Source organism: Pleurodeles waltl, chromosome 10 (assembly GCF_031143425.1).
Source record: "Pleurodeles waltl isolate 20211129_DDA chromosome 10, aPleWal1.hap1.20221129, whole genome shotgun sequence".
NCBI classification, from domain to species: Eukaryota; Metazoa; Chordata; class Amphibia; order Caudata; family Salamandridae; genus Pleurodeles; species Pleurodeles waltl.
The window spans coordinates 818,176,609-818,196,652 of record NC_090449.1 but is presented as its reverse complement, the minus strand read 5'-3'; the positions used below and the strand labels follow the sequence as shown (position 1 = coordinate 818,196,652).

Sequence of the window (20,044 nt, the reverse complement as noted above, 5' to 3'; positions counted from 1 at the left end):
AACCTATGTGTTCTTGGACTGAGGGCTGTCTGCCTTCACCCTGCACTGGAAGCCAAGAAGAAATCTCCTGTGGGTCGACGGAATCTTCCCCCTGTTAACGCAGGCACCAAACTTCTGCATCACTGGTCCTCTGGGTCCCCTCTCATCCGGACGAGCATGGTCCCTGGAACACAGGAGCTGGGTCCAAGTTTCTCCCACGGCCCAGTGGCCCTTCTGTCCAAATTTGGTGACGGTAAGTCCTTGCCTCCCCACGCCAGACAGTAATGCTGTGTACTACATGATCTGCAGCTGCTCCTGCTTCTGTGCACTTTTCCAAGGATTTCCTTTGTGCACAGCCTAGCCTGGGTCCCCAGCACTCTGTCCTGCATTGCCCAACTCGCTGAGCTGGACTTCGACGTCTTGGGACTCTCCGTTGTGACTCCGAGTCGACCGCTGCCAAGTGCCTGTTCCGGTACTTCTGCGGGTGCTGCCTGCTTCTCCGGGGGCTCTCTGAGTTGCTGAGCGCCCCCCTCTGTCTCCTCCTCCAAGGGGCGACATCCTGGTCCTTCCTGGTCCCCAGCAGCACCCAAAATCCTCAACCACGACTCTTGCAGCTAGCAAGGCTTGTTTGCGGTATTTCTGCATGGAAACACTCCTGCATCCTCCAGCGCGCCGTGGGACATCTTCGGACCACAGGAGAAGTTCCTGGCACAGTTCTGTTGTTGCAGAATTTTCGGCTTCTTCCACCCAGAGGCAGCCCTTTTGCACCTTCATCCATGGTTTAGTGGGCTCCTGCACCCACCCACTCCCCCCAGACACTTGTGTGACTCTTGGACTTGCTCCCTTTCCTTTACAGGTCCTCAGGTTCAGGAATCCGTCTTCAGTGCTTTGGTAGCAGTTGTGGTTCTTGCAGAATCCCCTATCTCAACTATACTGTCTTTCTGGGGTAGTAGGGTAACTTTACTGCTACTTTTCAGGGTCTTGGGGTGGGGTATTTTGGACACCCTTACTGTTTTCTCACAGCCCCAGCGACCCTCTACATCCTACCATAGGCCTGGGGTCCATTCGTGATTCGCATTCCACTTTTGGAGCATATATGGTTTGTGTTGCCCCTAGGCCTATGACTACCTATTGCATTCTATTGTGATTCTACATTGTTTCCACTACTTTTCTTACTGTTACTTACCTGTTTTGGGTTTGTGTACATATAATTTGTGTATATTACTTACCTCATAAGTGAGGGTATCCTCTGAGATACTTTTGGCATATTGTCCCTAAAATAAAGTACCTTTATTTTTAGTAACTCTGAGTATTGTGTTTTCTTATGATATTGTGCTATATGATATAAGTGGTATAGTAGGAGCTCTGCATGTCTCCTAGTTTAGCCTAAGCTGCTTTGCCATAGCTACCTTCTATCAGCCTAAGATGCTAGAAACACCTCTATTCTACTAATAAGGGATAACTGGACCTGGCACAGGGTGTAAGTTCCACAAGGTACCCACTATAAGCCAGGCCAGCCTCCTGCATTGGTGGTGCAGCAGTGGGATAGGTACTTGTAACTGCTTTGCCACTTTGTCATTTGGTGCTTTTCATAAGAAAATCATATACCAAATAGTTCAGTATATGTACATTTAACCAACACAGTTTACTTTTCTGCTCTAAAACTTTTTACTAAGTTTCTGAATTTTTTTTGAAAGTTTTCTAAAAAGTTTGAAAAAGTTTTTCTCTGTACTTCCAAAAGCTCTAAAAAACGTTTTCTCTCACTATCCTTAAACCTTTTTCTATCATGTCTCCTAGTGCAGCCTAAGCTGCTTTGCCAAAGTTACCTCTAACAGCCTAAGCTGCTAGAAACACCTCTATTCTACTAATAAGGGATAACTGGACCTGGCACAAGGTATAAGTACCACAAGGTATAAGTACCACAAGGTACCCATTATAAGCCAGGCCACCCTCCTACACCTAGTTGCGTTGAACCTACATCAGATTGTACACAATCCTACACACATTGCTGGACACATCCTAAATGTAATTTTTGCAAAGCCTGAACTACTTACCGCTCATAGCATCACGTCAATCACATTTTGATAACTTTCCAACAGAAAACACCACACCCCATAGCAACCTACATACATGCATCTATCGACCATGGAGCAAACTCGATTTGTAAGACTTAGAAACACAACTAACAGCCAACACAGATCTAAATACAATTAATTATGTTCCAACACTTTATGAATGGATAAACGAAGCTTTCGATATCCTAATACCACTCAGAAAAACTAAACAAGACAAAAGAAAACCAATGCCTTGGAGAAACACAGTACTTAAAAAGATAAAGCAACAAATCAGAATGTTGCAACGGAGCAAACAACATTCAGGACAAACTTCAGCTACACAAACTTAACAACAAATCACTAATCAAAAAAGCTAAAAAAGGTACTACTCAGACAGAATTCAAAATGCTAAAATCAGCAACCAAAGAATTTTTATAAAATTCTCAATGAATTTCAAAAACCTAAATGCACGGGAGGAAGTCATCCCACTACTCAAAATTTCAAAAACAAACTGGAAACTCATTACACAACCAAGGAAGACACATTGGACTCCTATTTAAAACAGAAGAAAACCATCAGCACCAACCACTTTCCTAAAATCCCCTCCAAGAATAAATCAATCCAGCCTCTGCACTCCTTCAAAAAAATATCAGAAGGTGAATTTATGATTGGGTCAAAGCAAGCAGTCCTTCCAGTTGCCCTTCTGACCCTTGTCCACCAAATATCTTCCAGAACATTCTTTCTTTTACTTCTGCTGCCAGACCTGTAAGAAGAACCATCAGTTACTCTTTCATTACAGGAACTTTTCCTGAAGACCTGAAAAAGGCATACATATGTCCATTATTAAAGAAAACAAATGTAGACGCGCAGGACCCAAACAACTACAGACCAAATCACAAATGGACCTTTCCTGGGCAAACCGATAGAAAGAGCAGCATTCGCCCAGATGTCACAATTCATTGAAGACAATTCCATGCTTTCAGACAACCAAACTGGATTACGCCCAGGAGGAGGCACTGAATTGGCACTCATAGTAATCTGGGATAATCTTAAAAACACAGTCAACTGCAATGGACTTGCTGCAATACTTCTCTTGGATCTTTAAGCTGCCTTTGATACTGCTGACCATAACACCCTAATTCAAAGACTCCACAAAGCCGGCACAGAAAGGACTGCTCTCGACTGGAATACATACTACCTTCAAAACAGAACTAATATTATCTATTCTCCTCCATTCTCGTCCAAACCCTACCTCATAAAGGCAGGGGTCCTCAAGGATCAATCATTACCAGAATTGATCAATGATTTGCAACTCACATGCTACAACTATGCAGAAGACACACAAATACTACTTATATTGGAATGCCCCAAAGACATTGAAAACTCACAAATATTCAGTTGCCGCAGAGCCGTTGATCAGTGGATAACTTGGAGCCATCTCAAACTGAATGCTTCCAAAACGGAAATACTCACATGTGGCAACTGGAAACATTATGACCCAGTGTGCACCTGGCCTGACTATCTCGGACCACCTCCTCAAGTATCCAAGGAAGTTAAAAACCTTGGAATACCATGGACTCCAAGTTAACAATGAATGCCCAAGTGGACAAATTAGCACAATCGAGCTTCATCACCTTGAAGACTGCAACGCATCTTCCTCCACCTCAGATTTCCCCACAAGGTGCAGACCACTATTTCTCTTGTACTATCCAAACTGGATTATGCCAATGGCCTCTACCATGGATCATCTCTATCTATTATGAAAAAATGACAACATATTCAGAACTCAGCTGCCAGGCTACTATTACATGTAAAGCCACAAGCCCACATCTTCCCTCCCTTGAGAGCACTACACTGGTTATCCGTTGTCAGAAGATCCGCCTCCAAGCTGTTTTTTATCACCCACAAAGCTATATACAGAACAGGACCTATATCATTAGAAACAAAATAACCAAATACATTAAACAAAGAAACCTCTGCTCAAGATTGGCTCCCCACCTTAGAACACCACCATACAAGAAAAAGACAATAGGTGATACATCCTTCTCCGTTCCAGAAGCCAAACTATGGAATTCATTACCCCCAAATATAAGATCCAAGGATAACTATCTTGCCTTCAGAAGACTACTCAAGAGTTGGCTCTTTTCTTCATAACCAACATTTTCAAACAGCAATGGACTGCACAGGCCTGTGTTGATAAATATTTATAATTTGTTATGTGTATATTCTAGATATTTATAGTTCTTTAAGAAATATGTATCGTTATTTCCTAATAATAAATTATACACATACTCTTTAAGCCGGTTTAACAAATGTATATTTACTCATGGTTAAATTTAAATATGTGTGTGTGTGTATGAATATACATGTGTGTGTATATACATATATGGGTGTACATTATTCTATGCTTAACATGTTCAAAGGTCATTGCATAGCTCCTAGATAAGTTGGTATATTAGATACTTATGAATCCCTGCTTTCGTTTTTATATCACAATGATCAAATGTTTTATTATCATAAGCATTTCGCTATTCAAAATTTGAGGAAAGATAAATGAATGTTAGAAAACTACACTTATTAATTAACTTCAAATAATAAAATCTTGAGTCTGTTTCTCCAATACTACTTTTCTTCTCATATTATTATACCCATTATAATATTCCTTGCGCATATATTCCCTTACTATGTATTTACATATGTATTACTCTACTCCTACTGTACTAGAGAAAAATTAAATACAAATAAAATCTATAACTAAAATTCAAATTATCAAATTTAGAAAATAATTATTATAAATTAAAAAAAAGAAAAGAAAAATTAAATATATATATATATACACACACATACATAAAATAAATAAAACAAATTATATAAATGTACTCTTGTAAGCTTTACTCTGTCTCCCCCTCACCATATGTCTCTATCAATCTATTCTCCATCCCCACTCTGCTCATCCCAAAACCATACTACTATTTTCTTCTCCAAAATAACCCTGCCTAAGCTCTTCCCTCCTCTTCCGCATCTAGCTCACCCTGAACCTCAGTTTACTACCATGATCTCCCAAACAACCCTAATAAATTCTCCCTCATTTATGTCACCTTTGACTCATCCAAAATACCTCCTGCTACTATGATCTCCCTAACCTTTCCACAGACTTTTCCCTCCTCCATCTCTCCTTTACTCATCCCAAGCCTCATCCTATTACTATAAACTCCCAATCAACACTTCTGGATTCTTCCCTCTTCTATACCTAAATTACTAAAATGAACTCATAATAATAATAATAATAATACTGTACTCATATTTCCCCATACTAAGCCACCACTAATTCCTCTTGGGTTCCAGATTAGCGTGCTACTCGCTGAAAAGCGATTTGACGCCTTGTCAGGGGTAGTAAGCGCTATATAAAATTATACAATACAATTACACATATAGAGACACTTCACAAGGGCTCAGTATGTACGCCTTTTACAAATTATGAATACTTCAACAAGTCAGTCAAGATGCATTGGTTTCTTAGGTTGAAACACAAAGTATTTTAAACACAAGTAAATGATACCAAAAGAAGTCCAATGAACAACGCTTCACTAAGAACTTCCTTAAAAAAAAAAAAATTAAACAAAAAAAAAAAGGGGGGGGGGGGGGCACAATAATAAACATTTTAATGGAACTCTCAAGGTCAAGGCAGCTTTAGGTATTGTCATTGATTCATTATTACAGGGTTCTTCGAAACTTACAGCCGGTGATTCTGACTAATGCTTTTTTTCACACCTCAAATGGGCCTTAAGCTTACACATATTACACATCACAACAAGCTGCATGTGGAATCCCATGCACGAAACTAAATTTTTATATTATCCCAAACTGTGGGAAAAGTTTGCTTATTTAAATAAGGTACCCCCCCCCCCCACCATCTTTCACCCCTTCAAAACCTGACTGGGAACTCATCTAATATCACAAGAGAGACCGTGTGAGAGATCAGACACTTGTAGCACAGCCCCCCTCATTTATACAATATCTTACAAAGCGTGTAGCATGTTAGTGGAAGACGGCTGCTAGGCCCCTAGTTAAGTCATCAGCATCAAAAGATGTTAGAAAAGTCAATCCAATTAGAACTAAACCACAAATCAAAGATATAACTAAAGTGTCTTTCACACATCGATGATTGGCTCCTCTTCTCCTGTTCCCATTGTCAGGCAACAATTTTGTAACACTTCGTACTCCAGTCAGTGCAGCCATTGTTGGCTACTGGGAACGTCGCTGTCTCATGCATCAAGTTAACATTGTAACGAATACTAATTCACAACATTCTAGCGAGCAGTTCTCATAAAGAAAATTGAAGAATTCTGCTAACATTTGGTCAACACAGTGCAAACAATAAATCTCTTTTTTTCTGAACATACATTCCCACGATTTTACTCAAAAATTGCAGTTTAATATGAGGCTGTGCAAACTCGCTAACTTAAGGCCTACAATTAATAAGCAAATACATAACATCAAATCATTAATAAAACACGCTATTATAATTTCCCTACACATACACTTTCAATAGTAATTAATGTGCATCTTCTAAAAGCATTTATGCATTTAATGGCAGCCACTCAAGTGGGCATATTTTCCATGTCACAGATTATGGTCTGTTAACTTAATTCCATGCAAATTTATAACTCGTAATACATAAAAATCATTAGTAATAAGTTCAGCGTTTCACAATATGATAATGTTTACTGAATATTGAAACTGTAGACAAATTATACCAATTAGAAGCACTTTTCATGTTAAATTGCTAATTGCCCAGATTCCTGTTGGTTTAAGGACTGCTCTTGTTTAGTGAATGCAGAAATAAATATCCAAACTGTATTATTCTGAAATCCAGCAAGTGGTGGGTTTCAGGCTGGTGTTTTGGGGATCCAACAGAATGTAACTGTTGTGCAAGAATGTGTTGACCCTTGGGCCTTACGCCCTTGACTCAGGGTTCCCTCCACCTCCCACCCCTAGGAGGAAATGCAAGAGAAATAATATAGGGCAGAGGCATAACCTCTAATGACAGAGGGAAAAACTAGGGGATAATTTGGAATAGGACAAGAGTAATGAGAAGGGACGAAGGGGAAGGGATGTGTGGGGAAGGGGAAGGGATGTGTGGGAAAGGAAAGCGAAGAACGGGGAAGGTAAAGTTAGAGCAAGATGCACACTTAGGAGACAGAAAGAGGCCAGAGGGAGAAGAAAGTGGTGGAAGTGAGAGAAAACACTGGAGCAAGGGAGAGTGAGAAAAAAACAAACCAGACAGTGGTGAAAAAGAAACAACTGCAACAGAAAACAAATCAATTAGAGAAAGGTTACTTGAAAGACAGATGGGGGTATGCCAAACAGACATGACCTTAATGAATCGGTGTTTAGAGTAATATCGGCTTCATCATTATTGCTTGGTGCAAGAGCCCTATCTTGACTAGAACCTATTTCATTCATTAACGTGTTAGCAACAGTGAGATATTACAGTTCCCGACTAGGTGCACATTGCTAATAGATGCTAATTATATAAATGACTGAGCCGCTGTAAGATTTATAAATTAATCACCACATTTAGGCCCATATCTATCAAGGTTTTGCGTCGCCCGTGCCATGCAAGGGGGCACAAGGGTAATGCAAAACCTAGGTGAGATTTATCAAGCATAACCAGGGCCACCTTGTGTGGCCCTGCATGGCTTGATAAATCTAGAGTAACACAAGGCTGCGCAAATCGCTGCCTTGCATTACTCTGTGGCAGGGAGGCATTCTATGGGTGGCACATTCCCAGGTTTACCATTAGTGGTGGATCTGGGAATGCGTCAAAATGCTACGCCTCCCCGGGTGAGGCGTCAGGAGGAGCAATATCTTTCTTTCTCCTCGTTTTGTCTTCTTTCTATGTGTGGGAAATGCCTCAGGGGATTTTTTTTTTGCAGGAAGGTGCCCCTTGATGCACAAAAACAATCCTCCTTACAACGCAGGCACCCTTGAACATTGGTGCAAGGGTGTCTGCGTTGGCGCTAGGCAGCCCACTGTGCACCAGCGCAGGGACAAGGGCAGCAGTGTGCTGTATTCATTTAATATGCTGCCCATTCCTGCCCTTTCCCTGTCACTCAGAGCAGTGCAGAAAGGTGACTTTTTGCGCTGCGCTGCGTGACTCTGCCATAAATATGGCCCCTTGTTTGTTTGGGTCTCCCATTTTAGGTGTGTAGAGCCATGAACCCTTAATTAAACAGTAAAGTAGCATGTCACAGGCATACATCACCGTGATTTAATAGCTGAAGCTCGTTAAAAAAAACATCACGCAAAAGCGAGCAAAACTGGGAAAAATCCAAACTGAATTGGATACAATGATTAGAGCACCATATCCCTCTTCCTATAACAAACAGGAAGAAATATGTAGAAAGCAGCATCCTTGTGTGTACTCTGCACCATCTTAGGAGGACATTTCTAAATCAGACGAACAGGATTCTTCTTTTAACTAGATTTGAGTGGACAATATATGAAACACCCTATGTTTATTAGTTATAGGATCAAAATATGTCAACAACCATGGGCTTATGAAACACACTATATGATCTTTATATTTTGGCCATGCATCCATACTTGTGGACATTATTATGACTGTCTCTCTCTGCACCGGAGGACATACTTCAACAAATATTTGTGCAATTGATTAAGCAAAATGTATAAAACATGTTTAATATATGTTTTCATCAAGAAACGTAACCACCTCTGATCCACCTGTATGTGCAGCAGTGGCTGTTTCACCACATTAGTAATAAAATATGACACTCTTTAAATGGTTGCCCACATAAATGTTAAATAAAATCAGCTGTTTTACTGGTTAGGTTTGAAAGCCATGCAAATTAATAATTTTGCAGAATACATAATAATGAGGGTAGCTTAAATTTTAGTACTCCTATAATGAAGTGCTTTGCCACGCAGGGGACATAATGTGTGAGCATCAAGAAACATTCATGATTCCTGGTTTCACATTGTGCAATTCAGTTACTAAATATACCTGCTTCACCTACCCACACCCACCTTACGCCTCCTCCCCCAACCGACCACCACCCTCCTGGCACCAATACAGTCCTCGGGCACACCACATAAACATTTTCCCAGGGGCAAAAACGTTTGGAAGTGCCCATGCACCAGACTATACCTCCTCCAACTTCAGCACTATACCAAACCACCAGCAAAATGGTAAGTAGAAAACAAAGCCAAATCTCCTCTACCTTTACAACTCAACTGTATTACTGCCAGCATATTCACTAAACCAGAAAACCATTTCTCCAACTAACCACCAAGTCACATCTCACTGAACATGGCTGTCAGGTGATGCAACACCTATATCAGCTTCTGAACTGGAATAATAGGATGTGCTGGTATTCACTGTTTTACAGAACATGCTTCTTTGTCGTCATTGCCAGTGCTCATCTACGAAATAGGACAGTTCTGGGTAGTGGTCCATTTGAAGCTTGATCTCATCACAGAATATATTTCTGTGGTGGGAAAATCCTCAGTGCTGAAATCTGTGACCTGTGCTGGAGTATGTATCTTTCCTCTTTGCACATTTTGTAGGTCTGGTGCTAAACAAGACCTTTTTATTTTGACTATCTTTATATGAATAATATTCTCAGTGTCTTTCAGCCAGAGCCAGCCCTCTTCATCCATTGGTCTTTTATTGTGACATTCACATTTTCCACATGTTTCTTCCCACTACAGCATAAAGCATGGGAAAATGAGTCAACCCATTCCACAGTAATAACTTTTTACAAAAGCCATAACAAATCAAAAGACACATTGACAATGCCAAAAGGCTGGCAGCCAAGGCCAGACCTATTGGCTTTGCCAATGCTTGTGAGCACTGGAAGCGGATATCCTCTGTATGAATGTAGGTGTCCACATTGCCCACACTTCCCACGTACATGCCAAAAGTGTTTAAGCGAGGTAAGTTGACATTCTATGTAAGCACAACTCGGTTGTGCTCTCCTCCAAACACATCCACAATCTCTTAACCCCTTCTGTGCCGCGGACGAAATGGTTACGCCCCGCGGCACAGTGCTCCTGTGCCGAGGACGTAACCATTACGTCCTCGGCAGGGAGCCCGGAGGGAGCTGTGGGTTAAGGCAGGGATGGAATGGGAAGACCTTCCCCTTCCACCACCACCCCCCCATAATGACGTCATTACCCACTGCCGGTCGCACTGGAAGACATTTGCTTCCAGTGCGATCACGGAGAAACAGGTAAGTTTCTCCTCCGGCGGGTGGGGGGGGGGTTTGGGCCAAAGAGGCACCGGGGGAAAGGAAAGGCTTTTCCTTTCCCCCGGAGTCTCTTTGAACATTCCTGCTGCCCAATCGCATTGCGATTGGGCAGCATGAATGCCCACTAGAGGCCAGGGATTTTTTTAATTTTGATTGTAATGTTCGAATTTGGGAGCGGCCCCTTGGGCAAGGGTCGCTCCCTTTTGGGGGCATGTTTATGTTGGCCATTTCTGACCCACCGAGATCGGCGTATTATTTTTAGGCCGATCTGCCCCCAAGAATCCACTAGACGCCAGGGTTTTTTTTTATTTTTACTATTTTTAAAATGTTTGTATTTGGGAGCTGCCCCTTGGGCAAGGGTCGCTCCTATTTGGGGGCATGTTTCTTGTGACCATTTCTGCCCCCCTTGGGGGCAGATCTGCCTATTATTTTTAGGCTGATCTGCCCCCAAGGGGGGGAAGAAGCCACTTAGGACACCAGGGATAGTGTGTGTCTGTGTGTTAGTGGGGGGGGGGGGGGAAATGGGGGCCCCTTGGGCAAGGGTTGCCCCCCCTCCCCCCTTGGGGGTACGTGTACCAAGGCCATTTCTGCCCACCTTGGGGACAGATCAGCCTAATATTTTTAGGCTGATCTGCCCCCAAGAGGGGCAGAAACCACTAGAACGCCAGGGATTTTTTTTAAATATGTTTATGTATGTGGGGGCGTCCCCTTGGGCAACGGGCACCCCCCCAAGGGGGGCATTGAACTGTTGGCCATTTCTGCCCCCTTGGGGGCAGATGGGCCTATTTTTTTTTTAGGCCCATCTGCCCCCAAGTGGGGCAGAAGCCACGTAGGCACAGGGATAGTGTGTGTGTGTGGTTTGTTTTTTGTTTGGGGGTGGGCCCTTGGGGACACACTACTAAAGGTATTTTCTGCCCTCCTTGGGGCAGATAGGCCTATTTTTTTAGTAGGCCCATCTGCCCCTATGGCAAAAACCACTTAGGCACCAATTTCTAAATGCTTGATGGTGGGATGTTTGTCAACTGACGAAGAATTTGCATTTGTGATAATTTTTTTCCTCCCTTTTGTTCTAGTTCAAAGCTTTTGCTTTCTTTTCTGTGGCTTCTTGCGGTTTTGGCAGTGGTTGACCTGCGGTTTGCATAGTTGCATGTTTTAGGTAAGTAGAAACAATTTACTCCAAAGGAGCATTGTTGCCATGCATGAATGACATGTTTGTAGGTGGTGTACTAAATGCAGGTTTGTGTGAAATTGTCCTTAGATTTGTGCACAATTATATTTGTGTTGTCTTATTTCTGATTTGCTTTTCTTTCGTTCTTTCTTTTTAGTGGGATATCATTGGCGATTGCTGTGTCTGTGCAGAGTAGTTGCTGGTGATTCAAGCTTTTTCAGGCAAGTGAGCGGTATAGTTTTTGAGTTTATAACTCTTACTAATAAAGCTACACTTTATTACTTATCTTACACAGTGCTGGTTGTTGGTGGAACATTTGTCCAGTTAATTTTAGTAGGAAAGATCATGGCTAGCCGCAGGATGACCACTCAGCAGGTGGTTGGTACGCTTTTTGAGTCATTGTCTGATCATGATTATGAGACGGACTCTGCTTCTGAGGCAGAGGAGGAAGTGAGGCATTCTGGCAGTGAAGTTTCTGTCGGAGAGGAATCTTCTGATGAGGAAGCCACACTCAGTGCAGATGAAGGGCCTGTTTCAGAGGAGGACACTGATGTGCCATTAGTGCAGCAACCTGGGGCTGAAAGATTTCCCGTTAGAAGACCGGAACTCTGGGTTGCCCCAAACATGGAGCAGCCAGAGTTGCCTGCCTTTACTGGTCTCCCGGGGGGGTAGAGTCAATACTGAGAACTTTTTGCCTGTCAATTTATTTCAGTTATTTGTGGATGATGTGTTTTTGGAAGAGATTGTTGAGCAGACTAATTTGTATGCGGAGCAGTATTTGAGGGACAACGCTGCTAGACTTAGGCCGCACTCTAGAGATGCCCAGTGGATTCCCACAAATCTGGAGGAGATGAAAAGGTTTTTAGGTCCGACTATTTTGATGGGGTTGATAAGGAAGCAGTCACTGGCTGCTTATTGGTCTACTAGTCCCTTGATGGCAACAGCTATATTTCCTGCAACAATGAGTCGTAATCAGTATTTGCTTCTTCTTAGGATGCTGCATTTTATTAACAATGCATTACCCTTGCCACAGGATCACCCTGATTCTGACCGTCTTTTTAAGATTAGGCCTGTCCTTGATCATTTTGTAGATCGGTTTTCAGAGGTCTATGTTCCAGGCAAAGAAATAGCTGTGGACGAGTCTTTGGTCCTCTTCAAGGGTTGTTTGGTTTTTAGGCAGTACATTCCTAGCAAGAGGGCACGATGTGGAATTAAATTGTATATGCTGTCTGAAAGTAGTACAGGATATGTGTATAATTTCTGTGTCTACACTGGTAGGGATTCCAGTATTGACCCTCCTGGTTGTCCTTCCACTTTTGGAGTTACTGAGAAGATTGTGTGGCAACTTGGTAAACAAAAGGTCACCATTTGTATGTAGATAACTTTTACACTGGAGTGCAGTTGTTCGAGGAATTGTTTAGAGTGGACACTGTTGCTTGTGGCACAATTTGTTGTAACCGGAAAGGCTATCCAAGGGAGCTTGTCTGTAAAAAAAAAAAAACTTGAGAGGGGACAGTGCAGTGCCTTGCGGAATGATGAGCTGCTAGCTTTGAAGTTTTCAGACAGGAGGGATGTCTGCATGCTAAGTACCATCCATGATGAGAGTACTTCCCCCGTGACTGTTTGGGGCCAGGTTGCTGAAGTGCGCAAACCTGTGTGCATTTTAGATTATAATAAGCACATGGGAGGTGTAGATAGAGTTGATCAGATGTTGGAACCTTATACTGCTATTCATAAGTCTTACATTTGGTATAAGAAGTTAGCAATTCACCTCTTCCCCTTAGCAACTTTTAATGCTTTTATTGTGTTTAAGGATAGGTCTCCAGAGTCAAAGATGCCATTTGTGAAATTTCAGGAGTCAGTGATAGAGAGCCTTGTTGTGGTGGAACAGGCCAGAGTTCCTAGAGAAGCAGTGGTGGAGGATGTGGCTACATTGAAAGATCGCCACTTTGCTGAGCACATTCCTCCCACACCCAAAAAAGACTTTCCAGCTAAGAAATGTAGAGTGTGTTTTCAAAGAGGTATCCGGAGGGTGTGGGTGGTTGTTTTAAGAATTACCACACCCAGAAGAATTACTGGAAACAACCATGAGTGTAAACTCATGTCTGTTTTGTATTTTCATGTGTTCAGTTTCATGGTTAGCATTTCTGTCATGTACTTAGAGCTTTTGTGTTTGTAGTTTTGTAATTATTTCTAATTAGTTAGGGGTTTCTTTGTTTGAAAAAAAAGAAAAATTATGCCATTGTGTGTGGAGTGGGGCTTGGCTGAGGGTGTACATAGTGTACATATTGACTTGCTGTTGGATACTGCAACACACTGCCAGCCAAACACCAGTCCACACACTCCCATCAGCTGGTGTGATTGTTGTATCAGGCATGTGGGCGTATGTAAGTGATGGACCCTTGAGTGGCGCTGTCTGTCGATGTGAGTCTTGTAATGTGCTGGGCCCGTGGCTGGCGGTGTGAATGGTCTTGTGCGTGTCAAGTATGAAAGGTGTGTGAATGGACTGTAAAGCGGTTGGTGCCTTGCCGTGGCTTTACAGCTCACGAGCTGTGAGTCATTGGTTCAGTTTTTTGGGCTTTCAGTTATTAACAGTGCATTTCATTTTTGTGAAATCTCTTGTTAATAACATTTGATCCACTGAACCATCACTCACCCTCAAGCCAAATCCAACCAGTATGTGTGGTAAAAATGACAAAATCTGCTCCGCTGTAATCAGGCATCGCAGCACACCTGTGACACGCTAGGTGCCTCGGGTGGGACCCCGATGATGAAGCATGCCACCAACTTGGTTGGTGGGTGAGGGGTCTTTTTCACATAACCTAAATGCGTTTCTTTTCACAGTTTTAGTGTTTGGCACATCACAGACGTATGTGGACACATCAAAATGATATATTACAAAACTAACTGTTTGGGGGGAGGGGGCACCTATGTTTTTGATCCTGGGTGCAACCTTCATCTAGGGAAACCTACCAAACCCAGACATTTTTTTAAACTAGACACCCCAAGGAGTCCAGGGAGGTGTGGCTTGCGTGGATCCCCCAACATTTTCTTACCCAGACTCCTCTGCAAACCTCAAAATTCGCTCAAAAAAGCATATTTTCCTGACTTTCATTTGTACGATCACCGCTCCAGCACAAAATTCCTACTCCCCAGCTTTCCCCTCAGTCTCCCAAGTAAAACGACACCTCAATTGTGTGGGTCCCCAAAGCAGAGTCAGCCTAAAGATGTATAAAAGAAGAATATGTCCTTATCAACTCGCTGTGCTATCCCCTCTATCTCTACAAGTTTTTGGCCTTATTCTGTTGCAGGCACCTGGCCCACCCCCACACAAGTGAGGTATCATTTTTACCGGGAGACTTGGGGGAACACTGGGTGGAAGGAAATTTGTGACTCCTCTCAGATTCCAGAACTTTCTGTCACCGAAATGTGAGGAAAATGTGGTTTTTTTAGCCACATTTTGAGGTTTGCAAAGGATTCTGGGTAACAGAACCTGGTCAGAGCCCCACAAGTCACCCCATCTTGGATTCCCCTAGGTCTCTAGTTTTCAAAAATGCACAGGTTTGGTAGGTTTCCCTAGGTGCCGGCTGAGCTAGAGGCCAAAATCTACAGGTAGGCACTTTGCAAAAAACACCTCTGTTTTCTGTCAAAAAATGGGATGTGTCCATGTTGTGTTTTGGGGCATTTCCTGTCGCGGGCGCTAGGCCTACCCACAAGTAAGGTATCATTTTTTATCTGGAGACTTGGGGGAACGCTGGGTGGAAGGAAATTTGTAGCTCCTCTCAGATTCTAGAACTTTCTGTCACCGAAATGTGAGGAAATTGTGTTTTTTTAGCCAAATTTTGAGGTTTGCAAAGGTTTCTGGGTAACAGAACCTGGTCAGAGCCCCACAAGTCACCCCATCTTGGATTCCCCTAGGTCTCTAGTTTTCAAAAATGCACAGGTTTGGTAGGTTTCCCTTGGTGCCGGGTGAGCTAGAGGCCAAAATCTACAGGTAGGCACTTTGCAAAAAACACCTCTGTTTTCTGTCAAAAAATGGGAAGTGTCCACGTTGTGTTTTGGGGCATTTCCTGTCACGGGCGCTAGGCCTACCCACACAAGTGAGGTACCATTTTTATCGGGAGACTTGGGGGAACATAGAATAGTAAAACAAGTGTTATTGCCCCTTGTCTTTCTCTACATTTTTTCCTTCCAAATATAAGAGAGTGTGTAAAAAAGATGTCTATTTGAGAAATGCCCTGTAATTCACATGCTAGTATGGGCACCCCGGAATTCAGAGATGTGCAAATAACCACTGCTCCTCAACACCTTATCTTGTGCCCATTTTGGAAATACAAAGGTTTTCTTGATAGCTATTTTTTACTCTTTATATTTCAGCAAATGAATTGCTGTATACCCGGTATAGAATGAAAACCCCCTGCAGGGTGCAGCTCATTTATTGACTCTGGGTACCTAGAGTTCTTGATGAACCTACAAGTCCTATATATCCCCGCAACCCGAAGAGTCCAGCAGACGTAACGGTATATTGCTTTCAAAAATTTAACATTGCAGGAAAAAGTTACAGAGTAAAACGTAAAGAAAAATTGCAGTTTTTTTTCACCTCAATTTCAATATTATTTTTTTTCAGTTGTTATTTTCCGTAGGAAACCCTTGTAGGATCTACACAAATTACCCCTTGCTGAATTCAAGAATTTTGTCTACTTTTCAGACATGTTTTGGTTTCTGGGATCCAGCATTGGTTTCACGCCCATTTCTGTCACTGACTGGAAGGAGGCTGAAAGCACAAAAAAAAAAAATCGTAAAAATTGGGTATGTCCCAGTAAAATGCCAAAATTGTGTTGAAAGCTTGGGTTTTCTGATTCAAGTCTGCCTGTTCCTGAAAACTGGGAATTTTAGCACTGCAAACCCTTTGTTGATGCCATTTTCAGGGGAAAAAAAAACACAAGCCTTCTTCTGCAGCCCCTTTTTTCAATTATTTTGAAAAAAACGAAATTGTCACTGTATTTTGGCTAATATCTTGGCCTCCTTCTGGGGAACCCACAAAGTCTGGGTACCTCTAGAATCCCTAGGATGTTGGAAAAAAAGGACGCAAATTTGGCGTGGGTAGCTTATGTGAACAAAAAGTTATGAGGGCCTAAGCGCGAACTGCACCAAATAGCCAAAAAAAGGCTCGGCACAAGAGGGGGAAAAGGCCCGGCAGCGAAGGGGTTAAGCTACTTTATCTTCAACTTATTAATGAAAAATTATTAAATAAATAAGGACATTCATATAGTAGACCACCACAAACCAGCTGTTCTGTGTGCTGGGAAGCCCGACTGGAGAGAAGGGTGGAGAGTTTTAGAAAATAAGTCTTGAAACGTTCTAAATGGTGAGGAAGGTGCCCAGCAGTCACACCTGAAGGCTGCCCCCACTGTAGCCATCTTGAAGAACCTTGCTGGAGTAAATTATAGCTGTGGTCCTGGTGAACTTTATTTTAGAATCTTGTTCTGTAGCGATGTTTGGGTTTGTCATATTTGAATTTGTGTAAAATGCAAAGGCTTTGGAAGTGAATCTTGTAATTGACAGGTAATCAGTAAAGAGTTTGTCTAGGTGTAGTCACAGAAGCATGGGCAGTCTTTGGTTATGCAGTTACTATTGGCTAACGCAGGGCCCTAGCCCCTGGACACGGTTGATCAAAAATGTTAGCAAAGATTCCATTTCCTTGACTCTCTGGGGAGACAGGCTGTGGACGAAGCATCATAGCTTACTCCAAGATTTGTTGAATGAGATAAAATATAACACATACTTATAACAGTGATTATATTAGCACCTTTTATGTAGTGCTAAGTATTTCACTTCTGCCCTTTCTATATGCTATAAAACATATGCTGTTACCCGAATTAACAGTACTCAATTTACTGGCTTGGGAAGGGCCAAGTTTGAGTTAGCGTCTTTCAGTTTACTGCAGATGCCAGCAGTAAGCACATAACATAACAAAAGACTATAGGTGGTACATCCTTCTCCGTTCAAGCAGCCAAACTATGGAATTCACTACCCCCAACTATAAGAGCCACAGATAACTTTCTTGTCTTGAAAAAACTACTCAAGAGTTGGCTCTTTCCTTCATAACCACCATATTCAAACAACTATGGACTGCATATGCCTATGTTGCTAAATATTTTTTTCTGATTATGTGTATATTTCTAGTTATGTATAGTTCTTTAGAAAATATGTATTGCTACTATGTCATAACAATAAAATACACACACACTCTTTAAACCTGTTTAAGTATATTTAACCATGGTTCTAGATATGTATTGTGTGTGCATATTCATGTGTGTGTGTATGTATATATATATCTATATATATATATATATATATATATGATGTTCTGTGCCTGGCATGTTCGTGGGTCTTTGCATGTCTCCTGGGTGGGTTGTTATATACTAGATATCTATGAATCCCTGCTTTCATCTTATATCACACTTATCTACCCATCATCATATGTCATGTCTCTATCAATCTATCCTCCATTCCCACTCTGACTCATCCCAAATCCATTCTACTACTTTCATCTCCTAATTAACTCTGCCTAAGCTCTTCCCTCCGCTTCCACATCTAACTCACCAAACCGCACTTTATTACCATGGCCTCCCAAACAACCCTACTAAATTTGCCCTCATTTATCTCACCCTGCTACTATGATCTCCCTAACCCCTTCCACAGACCCTTCCCTCCTCCATCCCCCTTTACTCATCCCAAACCCAAATCTTATTACCATATAATACCAATTAACACTTCTGGATTCTTTCCTCCTCCACCCCTCCATTACTCCAGTCAATCTAACTAACAAACTCTCATATCCGCGGCTCAAATTAACTCATAATAATACTAAAACTGTACTCATATTTCCTGATACTAATCCATCACTAATTCTTGTTGGGTTGCGGAGTAGCATGCTACTCGCCGAAAAGCGCTTCGACGCCTCATCAGGGGTAGTAAGCGCTATATAAATACTATTACAATACAATACAAAAAAGGACACCTCACCCACTTCGTTATGGCATGGTTAATCTTTATTGCCCTTCTCTCTCTCATCCGAGTAAGTAAACACCTAAAGACCAAATCTCTAATTGTTTTGCGGCGTATCACGTTTTTTTTTTGTTGGAAAAAACAATTAAGTGACGTGTCACTGCACCAGCATTTAAAGAACCTATCACAACATACCTGCACATTAGTATCCCCTTTACCTACTTCGTCTTCTCTTTCTTATTTTTATCCCCTATATTTGTAAGTGAGTCATTCTTAGCGTGTTATGTTATTTCAACTCATTTAGCCTGCTTCCCCATGTCGCCCGAAGCGTCCCCACTGGTTCTCCTTGTGGGTCATAATTTCGGGTCACTATTCCTCTCCGTGTGCAACCTCTCCCTCTGTTGAGCTCGACCTGGTCAGAATCTTCAAATCTATGTTACGTTTCGTACGGCCCCCTATTAAAACTCACCCCGTTCCGCATGTCAATACTTTCTCCAACAACACTCACCTTAGTATCTACGTTAGGCCCCTCTTTAAACCCCACGTCTTTCTTGAACTTTGTCAGAAAGGCTGGTTCAGCGGGATGCACGTACGACACTTGATTTCTTTTGCTCATGATGGGACGAAGAAAGAGTCACTAGTGGTCCATTGAACACAATGCCCTGGATATAATTAAGTCGGCAAGATAACAGAATATGTGTCACGTGACAGGGGTGGGCGGGCATGACCCTCGAACTGTAATAGAATTCGTGTGGCTTGAAGGCGGCCATCTTTCGTTACAAAAGGTGTTCGCAGCAGCCATCTTCGAAAGGGAATACTTCAGTGATATCTATACAGTCGCCTAGATGTCTCACTACTCAATACAATGAGATTTATACATTCATGTTTGGTTCCATTGGTGAGCCCTGGTGAAACGGCATAGTATAAAAAAGCCCTTGTAATAATGAGTAAAGCCGGGTTTGAGGCGTGTGCAAATGTCTAAATTACTTCGGCATTTTATTTTCTGGGCTACTATCTCTAGGATGCAAAGTTATTAGTTCCCTGGGATAAAACTTTAAGTGACTGACTCGAGTTACTCTGCCCTAGGTATTAAATAATTAAAAGGGCTCTAGAGTTTGCAGTCAAGTCCGCGATCCCCATGCTTGCTGAAATACAGATAAATGCGCCCTTCCAAGAGCTTCGGTTGGACCTTGTTGATTTTGTCTTTCTTTTGTTTCTACTAGATGACAGTTATCGGACATGCAGCACAGGAGCTAGCTTCACGGGAAGTGTTCTAGTTTCCTGCTTTAAGGGGCGGTCTGGTCTGTAGTTCGCTTCGCTGCTTTAGCGCCAAATTTAAAGATCGCCATCTTGCCAGATCTGCGTTCGGTTTGTTGATTGTGATTCTAAAGGACTATTTGGCAGACGTGTCTGCTGAGTTTGCAGTCCGGATGGCGCCTGTAACTAAAGGTAGGCACCGGTGAGGTGCTCGTTGTGTCAGAAACATGTCGGGATTTGCATGTAAACGCAGCGTGTTGTAAAGCACTATGGTCTGTTACGATATGTGTCCAAAGAGTTGA

General features: G+C 42.2%; 2 protein-coding genes across 3 annotated transcripts in view; one reads left to right on the top strand and one right to left on the bottom strand.

Annotated features, from left to right (window-relative positions):
- The window catches only part of KIAA1143 (KIAA1143 ortholog), a 59,789-nt gene extending 40,602 nt beyond the window's left edge, over positions 1 to 19,187 (bottom strand). Inside the window, exon 1 of the mRNA XM_069211484.1 lies at positions 18,994 to 19,187. Within this exon, the coding sequence (XP_069067585.1) occupies positions 18,994 to 19,101 (108 nt within the window). The 5' untranslated portion in view covers positions 19,102 to 19,187. The remainder of the gene's footprint in view (positions 1 to 18,993) is intronic.
- Positions 19,188 to 19,683: 496 nt separating this feature from the next.
- KIF15 (kinesin family member 15) overlaps positions 19,684 to 20,044 on the top strand; it is a 930,781-nt gene continuing 930,420 nt past the window's right edge. For both annotated transcript variants that reach the window (XM_069211483.1, XM_069211481.1), the window contains exon 1: positions 19,684 to 19,934. In XM_069211483.1, the coding sequence (XP_069067584.1) occupies positions 19,916 to 19,934 (19 nt within the window). In that variant the 5' untranslated portion in view covers positions 19,684 to 19,915. The remainder of the gene's footprint in view (positions 19,935 to 20,044) is intronic.